The following is an 11,408-nucleotide window of genomic DNA, read 5'->3' as shown; positions in this document are numbered from 1 at the left end:
CAAAGGCTTTATCACATTGATTGCATTCAAATGGTTTCTCTCTAGTATGTGTTCTTTTATGTATTTGGAGATGACTGTCCAACAAGTAGGCTTTATCACATTCATTACATTTATAGGGTTTTTCTTCAGGAAGTCTTCTTTTATGTCTTCTAAGATAACTCTGTGTTGAAAAGGCTTCATCACATTGGTTATAATTGCAGGGTTTTTCTCTAGAATGTGTTCTTTTATGTATTTTAAGACTACTGTGATGTGCAAAGGATTCACCATATTGAATACTTTCACAGGGTTTCTCTCCAGTATCAATTTTTTCATCCCTTTGAGGAAAACTGTGACATGCAAAAGCTTTTCCACACTTGGTATATTCAGAAGTTTTCTCTACACAATGACTTTTTTCATGCCTGCAAAGAGAATTGGCACATGTGAAAGCTTTACCACATTCTTTACATTGATGCATCTTTATATTAATTTTACAATTAATTAACAACTTGGTCTAGTTACTAAGACAAATTGAATCTTACGGTCTTATCACTTTGTTTACAACATAGTTTCCCATGCATCCTGGGTTGTTTTCTGTCTTTGAAGATATCTTTAATGGTAAAAGCATTTACCACATGGCTCATATTTTTAGCATCCTTTTTCACTGTGAGGTTTTTCACATATTTGAAGAGAACTGGGAGAGCTCAAAACTTTACCACACTGAGCACATTAGAATTTTTCTGTAGTATGAAATATACTAGATTTGCATACTGAATTTGTAACATTTACTGGGTCAAACCAAGAATAATTTCCACATTTCTAGTACTCATAGGAATTTTCTGCAGTGTAAATTTGTGAATACATTACCAATAAAGTTGACATACCAACTAATTATAAACTTGTATAATCTCACACTGAGAAAGTCTACTCAAAAGGAGAATATCTTCTAATTGTTCTGGAAGAGAGAGGTATATTCATACTGACTTGCAAATGAAAATTACCTTGCATGCCTTCTAGAATTTTGACAATGTCCTTCAATATTGTGGTCTTCCCAATTGTAGCCTAAAATATGTACCAGAAAAAATATGATATATTATTAGAAATTAGGGAACAGTTAACTTACTATCTTCAGTGAACCTGGTTTATTCACCTCATTCTTCATCATTCTCAATTGGAATTACAGAAGAACACCAGTAACAAAGAAACAGTTGTTCCCTTGTTTTAAAAAAATTAAAGAAAATTCACTGTCTTACCTATAGCAGCGAGGTTCCTGTAGGTCTCCAGCATCACATCTTTGTAGAGACTCTTCTGTGAAGGATCCAGCAAAGCCCATTCTTCATGAGTGAAGTTTACATGCACATCATCATAGGTCAATGTACCCTAAAATATCCCACACATGTGTGAGACAGAAACCATGATATTGACATCACTGTAAAAGTATACTTCATTGACAATATATTCACATACTTCTGGTGCTTCCTCTCCTTATTTCTTGACATAGAGGTTCTAATCTAAACACCAAGTATTCTTAGAATTAACCTGAATAATAATAAGGTTCAGTTCTGTCTCATATCTTCATTTCTTGATTAGGAGAATAGGATATATCTTGCAAGAGAATAAACACACAAACACAGACACATACACGGGGTGAGGTGGGCAGGGTGGACTCAAGACAATCTCTTGATTGCCACATTCTGTAAAATCAAAAAGCAAAGTTATGTTTTTCAAACATACAAAGACACAGAATAGCCCTTCCCATTCCAAAAGAGAGAAATGTGTACATAGTGAGGGAGGATTGGCCCAAGGCAAGAAACCCAGCAGGGCAAACAACAAAACCCACAGCTCTGACTCAGACACAGGGGGCCTCAATTTCAAAAGGGTTAGTTAGATGGCCCTATCCCTGCAACTTCTCATACATCTCTCATTAATTTCTTCCACTCTCTCAATGGGAGATGTCTCATAGCTTAGGTATCTCAACATCTTGGGGTCTCAAAATGCAACTCAGGCTGCATCCTCACAGGTTCATACAATGCACACTCACAGTGTCCTCCCTCACTGGGGCTCTCACTCTGTCAAACAGAGACAGCTGGAACAGTGCTGAACTGAAACCACAGGGAAAGAATCATGACCTTAAATTTTGCATCTTTCTTGTTTCAGAACTTAGGTGATCCTGCCTCCCTTGGACCACAGATGTAGCAGGTTTTGTATGAAGTTCCTTCCAGGACCTAGGAATCACTTTGCCTACTTCCTCTTCCATTAACTGAAGGTTTAGCAGAAGGGAGTGTTTTCCTTAAGGCACCTTCTTAGGCTTCCAATCCTGAGCAAGGACATTCTCTTTAATGGTGATAATCTGAAAATTCAAGCCTCTGCCTCAGCATTTGGCTAACACCTGAAACTCCGCAGAACTGTTTTTTCTCTGTAAGCCACAAGCTTTTCATTTATTTCTGCCTCACTTGTTCCTTGTTTTATTCTTTAGTGGAACCCTGAATGAGTCACTGGTAATACTTATCTAAGAGATTCAATATCCCATCGAGGAATTCAGCCCATCATTTTTTAATTCTGCCAGCTGTAATTTCTTAGTGTATGGGCAGAATAAGAAAGATGTTGGGTCAAAATACCACGTGAATAATTTCTAGCTAAGTTTCCCATAGAGTCTATTTTCCACTGAAATCCAATGACCTGAACTTCTGTCTATATTAATGAAAAATACTCAGATCTTCCAGGTACAAGAAAAGATGATTAAGCTCTGATTACAGCTTTCAATGCCGTTTGTCATCTAAAGTAATGATATTTTCCACATTCGTCCAAGCAAGAACATTCCATGGTTCTGTCCTGTATGCACTAAATTACTTTTATATATTACACACATATATATACATACATACATATATACTGTAGTACCTTGCTACTCTGCTGCTGCTGTGGTTGAATCCTCTAAACAAAGGCATCTCAGGTAATGATCAGGTTCACTTGTTTGGTGCTGTCAGATTATTTTGGGAGCTTAGAATGAAAACTCAAGCCTCAAACATGAAGGCACAAACCATGGACAAACACTGTTTCCTGGCTTGCCCTCTTGCTTGCTCACTGTCTCATGCTCAGCTCTCTTATCCAGCCCAGGCCACTTGCTTAGGGATCCTAACACCCTCAGTGGAAGAGCCTTCCCACATCATCACTCCACACAATCTCTCACTGACACAGCATTCAGCCATTTTCATGAGGGCTGTCCTCAAGTGAGGTTCCCTCAGATGACTGTAGGCTCTAAAAAGTCCTCAACTGAAGCTAATCAGGACACACAGACAATAATATATCAGAAAGTTTTAAAAACCCAAACCCAAATCCAATGTGTTAAGCATATCAATCATTTCAGAAGCAAAAAAACAAGCACTGATGATTGATTGCAAGAACAGGAAAGCACAGATTTTCCAAGAAATGAGGAGAGGCAAGTCTTCAGGATCAGGAAAAGGAAACTAAAACTGTTTCTCACAGAAAGTCCCCAAACTATCAAAAACCCAATAAACTCATAACAAAATATGTTTAGAAGACAAGAACAGGTGAAGGTGTATCATTTCTTAGGGAAACAATAATTTAATTAGATTATAGTGAATAAGTCACAACACACACACACACACACACACACACACACACACACACACACACACACACACTGACCTATAGGGCTTTTAAACAAATACTACAAGATTACAGTTTTAAAAAGTATCAAAGAAACTACAGGTCAGCATTCATCCTGTAAACCCTGTTTATTATCTTTGTCAATTATTGGAATGGACTGGAAGTGGCAAAAAGCTAGTAAACTGGACAAAAGAGCAGCCTAAGAAAAGGAAAGTTTTGGTTTTGTTTTTTTTTAATGATATCTATATTATGAAAAGGCCCAATATACAATACATGTGATTAATTCAAGGAACAAGATTTTCTAAAGCAAAAATTCCAATTTAAAAATGGTGTATAGATCTAAATACAGAATTCTGAACAGAAGAATCTCAAATGGCTGGGAAAGACTTAAATCTACACCATATTAGCCATCAGAAAACTGAAAATTAAAACTACTTTGTGAATCCATCTTACACATGTCAGAATGGCTAGATGAATAATTCAAATGACAGCAAAGTAATACAGTTCTATGGAAATAGTATTTCCTCAGTATTCTGGTTCCTCAGAACCCTGAGAATCCATTAACCTCAAGATCCAACTAAACCACTCTTAGGCATCTATCTAAAAGGTGCTCCATCCAATGACAATGACATTTGATCCACTATGTTCATAGTACATTTATTCATAGTAGCCAGAAAGTGGAAAAACCAGATTTCCCTCAACTGAAGAATAAATTTTTTAAAGTGTCACATTTATGCAAGTTCAGCTGTTTTTTAAAATGACATTATAAATTTACAAGCAAGTGAATACAACTAGAAAAAAACACCCTAAGTGTCATTCAGACCAAAATGAGAGATATGGTATGTGTTCACTTCAGCAGGGACATTATCCAAGCTACACTCAACAATTCTAGAAAGGTTAAGTAAAGAGGACTATGGGGGAAAACATGCATGTTCCTGTAAAGGAGAAAATACAACAGTGTCTGTGAGTAGACTGGGGTTTGATGGTAACAGGAGCAAGAGGGATCACTTGGGCCTGGAGGGGGTGGGATGAAGGAAGAGAGTACACTGCAGAAAGAAATGTCTGGAATTAGGGAGCATTTGGGGATTAGTGTAGAAATCCAGAACAATGATAACTTCCTGAGATCTATGAGAATGACCGCATTGAGGTCATAGCAGAGGTTCAATGGTAGAAATGTGTTACATTCCATTGAGCAGTTGGCCAAGGGGGTCCCTGGGAGATCCTTTAACAACCCATGCTGACGATAGGACAAAACTTGCCTCTTTGAAAACTGACAGCAGGGCTCCATCACTCAGGACAAAGTCTACAGAGCTCCACTGAATGTAGAGGTCAAGCCTCACCCCTATGTTCTAGTCTCTTAAGAAGGTACCCTACAGCTACAGAAAAAGAGACCTGAACAATCCAGCTACAAAAACCCTCTACCTAAAACTGGTTTTTCCTGCAAGATGTGCTGGGGCATGATGGTAACAAACTTGTTTGAGGGGCCAACCAATGTTTGGTTTAACTTGAGGCCCAGGACATGAAGGGATCCATGACTAACACCGTATGGACTTCCAGGAACCCTACAGAGACTTAAATGGCAAGCACTGGGTCAGCATGGGTCTGTGCCAGGTCCTCTGCTGATGTATGGCTGTCAGCTTGGTGTTTTGTTGGACTCCTAACAGTGGGAACAGGTGTAGCTCTGATTCTTTTGGCTTGTCTTGTCCAGCTTCCATATGAAGGCTTTCACTTGTCTTTCACTATCTTGTTTTGTCCTGTTTGGCTGCCTCTCTCGGAGGTCTGCTCCTTTCTGAAGAGGAAACAGAGTTGGGGTGGATCTAGGGGAGAGGAGAGGTGGGAGGCAGCTAGGAGGAGTGGAGGGAGGAGCAACAGTGGTCAGGATACATTGTATGACAGAAGATTCTATCTTCAATTAAACATTAATTCCATGTTGCTTACATAAAAGGAAAGCAATAAGAAACAAAGAAAAGCAAAGTAGTGAAGACAGGGGCAGTATGATTGTGACAGATACAGTTCTCGGTCTTTTCTGTAGAGGGACCATCACACAGGGCTATAAAGTGTCTTTTATGTGCCTGATATAACTGTCATCTCAGAGGCTTATTTCCTCCAATTGTTAACCTAGGCCTAGTTCTGGAAGCTTTTAGCCTCTTTAAAATCTTATCCGAATAAACTCACCCTATCTTTCTCTTTCTGAACTCTGGCTGGATGGTGAACTCAGCTGTTCTGACTCAAAACTCTCCACGATAAATTATTCAAAATGGCTTCTTTCATTTCTGCCTGAACTGCTCTGCTTGACCTCAAACTAATTCTAGCAATCTGTTCTAATCTTCTGCCTCCTCATTCTCTGGCTCACTCTATTTTCACCTGTGCCTAGCTTGTTTTCTCTTCAACCTGTCTCTGTAAAACTCCAGGCAAAACTGTCTCCTCTGCTCGCCCTCTGTGCTGCTCCTTTTATACTGCCTCTCTGTCCTTTCTTTTCTCTTGATAGTGGGCAGATCCTATTCTGTCACGTCTTTCTCTGATTCGTCACTTTATTTTCCACTCAATTAGACATCACTTTCACACACAAGTGTTTCAGTCTAAAACTTTGATTGTTTGAGTTCAAAAGTGTGTACTGAGGGCCAGTCTTATGTTCCAGCCACAGGGATTAAAGGTGTGTGCTATGGGCTCAGCCACATCACAACTAGAAACAGGTTGTTTGTTTTTGTCCGTATATAACACAATCTTGGGGTACACAATGTGATCAAATACCCCGCAACACAGGTTTTCATGACAAGCTCATCTTGGGCCCACTCTAGATCTGTGAAATCAGTTTTCCTCTCAGCAATGTGAAATACATAGTATACAGGAAACAGGTCATTGACTTGTGCTAGCTTTCACAAATTTGAAATGTGGGATTACAGAGCTTTCTGCCCATTTCATTCCAAAGCAATACCCTTGCCTCTTTTCAAAAAAAAAAAAAAAAAAAAAAAAAAAAATCCAATGTTTGAGATACTATCCAAATAATGAAAATATGATGTTATACATAATTGCTACATTAACTATAATGCATTAAAGATAAACAAACTGTTACATAAAAATGTTAAAACACATTCTTCAAAGCAGTTACTATGAAAGTGTTACTATCTAGGGTAGGTTATCTAATTTAGAGTACACAGAGATGATCACATACTTAAGTCTATTCCTTTTTTGTTCTGTAGTTTACTGTAAATTACTGCCCAAACTGTAATCTACTGTTATTTAAATTCAAACAAAATACCCAATCTGTTTCTTAACCTTATTTTTACTTTTTCATGCAGCAGGATGCACTGGCAGAAAGCTCTCATGTCATTCATATAAAGCCACTTTCTGCATTTTCACAGTATACTATAATAGCACATTTTCTTCCTACGTCTATAATAATTATTGGTACAAAAAGCTTGATATTTCATTTCTCTTCTCCACATACCACCTAAAAGAACATTAGAAGAACTCATTGAAGGTGAGTTTCAGCTAGGTTCTGTGCAGAAAGCCCTCATTCCCTCTAAGGCACAATAAGCACTCAGGTGATTCTCATAATTAGGCCACCATGAATATAATGCAATGAACTAGACAAGTCTGATGCTTCTCAATGATATTTTCAAGTGCATGGAAAATATTCTGATAAAATCGCTGGAATCCCTGGCAAATGCTTCATTTTAGGAGAACTCCGTACAATGGAATACTTGCTTGTATTATGTACAAATGTATCAGAACACACACTCTATAAATATTTGCAATTTTACATCAACTATAACAACACAACATGCTTTTAAGTATTTTAGTTGATATCTGTAGAAAATACCAACTTAATGCTGTCAGTTATTTGGCATGCCAATATACAATCCTTAATTGAGAAAACAAAGAGTGAAAATAAAACATGGTACAGAATTGAACAATGGATTTGGATTGTTTTTTATTTATGCTGCAAATTGAACATGTTTCATTTTCACTTTGTTTTCTCAATTAAGTCAACTTAATGAGATATTGTTTATCCCATCCAAACAATGTATTCATTCTGTGTCACTGAGGTCTATACTAACATCCTCTTTCTGAGGCTTTGTACATTATTTCACATCCTTCCAGTCTGCACCTGTGCCAGTCTCCCCCCCCCCCTCCAGCAAGTCTACAGGTCTCCTAGGAGATCTGCTGTACCCAGGGCCACAGAATTCCCAGGAGATCTGCTGCAACCCAGTGATACAGGAGGCAAGCTCCAGACAGAGACACCCAGGCCAGCCAACCACAGTAATAACCAGATGGCAAGAGGCAAGCACATCACAACCAACAGAAGTCAATATACTGTGGCATCATCATAACCCAACACCCCCACAATAGCAAGCCCTGGATACCACAACACACCTGAAAAGCATGAATCTAAACTAAAAATCCCATCTCATGAAGATAATAAAGACCTTTAAGGATATAAATAATTCACTTAAAGAAATGAATTATTAAAGAAATACAGGAAAACACAGTTAAACAGGTAGACGCCCTTAGGGAGGAAACAAAAATATCACCCAAAGGAAAACACAATCAAACAGGTGAAGGAATTGGACAAAGCAGCCTAAGACCTAAAAATGGAAATAGACAATAAAGATATCAAAAATAGAGGAAATCCTGGAAATGGAAAACCTATGAAAGAGGTCAGGAGCTACAGCTGCAAACATGGACCAACCAAAAAAAAAAAAAAAAAAAAAAGAGAGAGAACTTCAGACCATTTTCCCTTATGAATATCAATGCAAAAATACTAAATAAAATTCTAGAAAACTAACTCCAAGGAAACGTTGAAACCATCACTCACTATGATCAAGTAGTCTTCATCCTAGGGATGCAGGTTGATTCAATATACAAAAATCCACTAATGTAATCCACTATATAAACAAACTCAAAGGAAAAAATAAAAACACACAATCATCTCATTAGATGCTGAAAAAGCATTTGACAAAATACACTACCCCTTCATGTTAAAGTATTGGAGAGACCAGGAATTCAATGCCCTTACCTAAACATAATAAAAGCAATATACAATACATCAACCAATATCAAATTAAATGGGAAGAAACTTGAAGCAATCCCACTAAAATCAAGGTCAAGACAAGGCTATCTCTCCCTATCTACTCAACGTAGTACTAGAAGTTCTAGCTAGAACAATAAGACAACAAAAGTACATCAAGAGGATACAAATAGAAAATTTAGGGTATCACTATTTGTGGATGATATGATAGTATACATAAGAGATCCCAGAAATTCTACCAGAGAACTTCTACAGCTGATAAACAACTTCAGTAAAGTGACTGAATATAAAATTAACTCAAACAAATCAGTAGACTTTCTCTACACAAAGTATAAATGGGCTGAGAAAGAAATTAAAGAAACAACACCCTGCACAATAGTCACAAATAATATAAAGTATCTTGGAGTAACTCTAACCAAGCAAGTGAAAGATCTGTATGACAAGAACTTCAAGTTTCTGAAGAAAGACCTCAGAAGATAGAAAGATCTCCCACACTCACGGATCGGTACAATTAACATAGATAATAAAACTATCATCTTAACAAAAGCAATCTACAGATTCAATGGCAATCCCCATCAAAATTCCAACTCAATTCTTCACAGAGATAAAAAGAGCTGTTTTTAACTTCATATGGAATAACAAAAAATATAGTGAAAACAATTCTGAACAATAAAAGAATTTCTGGGAAATCACCATCCCTGACCTCAAAACAATAGTGATAAAAAAGTGATACAAAGCAAAATGATACAAAAAAAAAAGATTAAAGATTTAAAAAAGTGATACAAAGCAATAATGATAAAAACTGCAGAGACAGGCAGGCAGATCAATGGAATAGAATTGAAGGCCCAGAATCAGGCCCACACACTTATGGACACTTGATTTTTGACAAAAAAAAAAAAAAGCCAAAAACATTCAATAGAAAAAAGAAAGCATCTTCGATAAATGATGCTTGTCTAACTGGTGGTCTAACTAGTAGAAAAATGAAAATAGATCCATATTTATCACCCTGCACAAAGCTCAAGTCCAGGTGGATCAAGGACTCAACATAAAACCAGATACACTGAATCAAATAGAAGAGAAAGTGGGAAAGAGCCTTGCACTCATTGACACAGGGGAAAATTTCCTGAACAGAACTCTAATGGCTTAGACTCTAAGATCAATAATTGATAAATGGGAACCTCATGAAACTGACAAGTTTCTCTAAGGCAAAAGACAGTCAATAGGACAAATTGAAAACCTACAGAATGGGAAGAAATCTTCACTAATCCCACATCCAATAGAGTGCTAATATCCAAAATATATAAGAACTCAAGAAGCTAACCTCCAAAAAAACCAAATAACCCAACTTAAAAATGGGGTACAGAGCTAAACAGAGAATTTACAACAGGGAAATCTGGAATGGCCAAGAAGCACTAAAAGAAATGTTCAAAGTCCTTAGTCATCAGAGAAACACAAATCAAAACGACCCTGAGATTCGACCTGACACCAATCAGAATAGCTAAAAACAAAAACTCAGATGACAACACATGCTGGCAAGGATGTGGAGAAACGGGAACACTCCTCCATTGTTGGTAGGATTGCAAACTGGCACAACCACTCTGGAATCAATCTGGCAGTTTCACAGAAAATTGAAAATAGACCTACCTGAGAGCCCACTCTTGGGCATTCCTCATGCCTATGGTTTCTACTCCTGTTACAATGCCATCTGCTGCCAAACATGCACCTATAGCCTCATGGGGTGTTCCCTATGATTGGCTGATCGAAGAGACGACTAGGACCTGGTTTACTGATGGCTCTGCACTTTATGCAGGCATCACCCAGAAGTGGACAGCTGCAGCATTACAACCCCTCTCTGGAACAACCCTGAAATATACAGGTGAAGGGAAATCTTCATAGTGGGCAGAACTTTGGGCAGTACACATGGTATTAGTTTGTTTGGAAGAAGAAATGGCCAGATGTACAATTGTTCACTGACTCATGGGCTGTAGCCAACTGATTGGCTGGATGGACGGTCAGGGGCTTGGAAAGATCATGATTGGAAAATTAGTGAGAAAGACATCTGGGGAAGAAGTATATTGATAGATCTTTCCAAATGGGCAAAGGATGTGAAGATATTTGTGTCCCCATGTAAATGCTCACCAGAAGGTGACATCAGCTGAGGAAGAGTTCAGTAATCAAGTGGATAAGATGATTCGTTCTGTGGACAGTCAGCCTCCTTCCCCAGTGGTCATCGTGGCCGAGATGGGGATTATGCTTGGGATCAACAACACAAACTTCCACTCACCAAGGCTGACTTGGCTTGCTGAATCCCAGATCTGCCAACAGCAGAGACCAACACTGAGCCCCAGATATGGCACCATTCCTCAAGGTGACCAGCCAGCAACCTGGTGTCAGGGTGACTAAATTGGACCATTTCCTCCACGGAAAGGACAATGTTTTGTTTTTACTGTAATAGATACTTATTCTGGTTATAGATTTGCCCTTCATGAACATAATGCTTCTGCCTAAACCACCATTTGTGGACTTACAGAACGCCTAATCCATCATCATGGTATACCACACAGTATTGCTTCTGACCAAGGAACTCACTTCACAGTCAGAGAAGTAGTGGGCCCATGGTCATGGAATCATGTTCTCCATCATTCCGAAGCAGCTGGTCTGATAGAAAGATGGAATGGCCTTTTGAAGACACAGTTACAGTGCCAATTAGGTGGCAGTAGCACAAAGTACTGGGGCTGAGTTCTTCAGAAGGCAGTAATACTTTAATTAG

General features: G+C 38.3%; 1 protein-coding gene across 1 annotated transcript; it reads right to left on the bottom strand.

Annotated features, from left to right (window-relative positions):
* Positions 1–973: 973 nt before the first annotated feature.
* Positions 974–10,311, bottom strand: LOC308425278 (zinc finger protein 431-like; the record flags this gene model as incomplete). Its single annotated transcript, XM_080922492.1, has 4 exons — positions 974–1,038; positions 1,230–1,356; positions 2,018–2,078; positions 10,283–10,311. 4 exons carry the CDS (start codon positions 10,309–10,311, stop codon positions 974–976), a joined length of 282 nt encoding a protein of 93 aa, XP_080778618.1.
* Between the last annotated feature and the right edge of the window lie 1,097 nt (positions 10,312–11,408).

This window comes from Micromys minutus, assembly GCF_963924665.1.
Source record: "Micromys minutus genome assembly, chromosome: 10".
NCBI classification, from domain to species: domain Eukaryota; kingdom Metazoa; phylum Chordata; class Mammalia; order Rodentia; family Muridae; genus Micromys; species Micromys minutus.
Note: the sequence above shows the minus strand (reverse complement) of the source record. Positions and strands in the feature narration are given on the sequence as shown.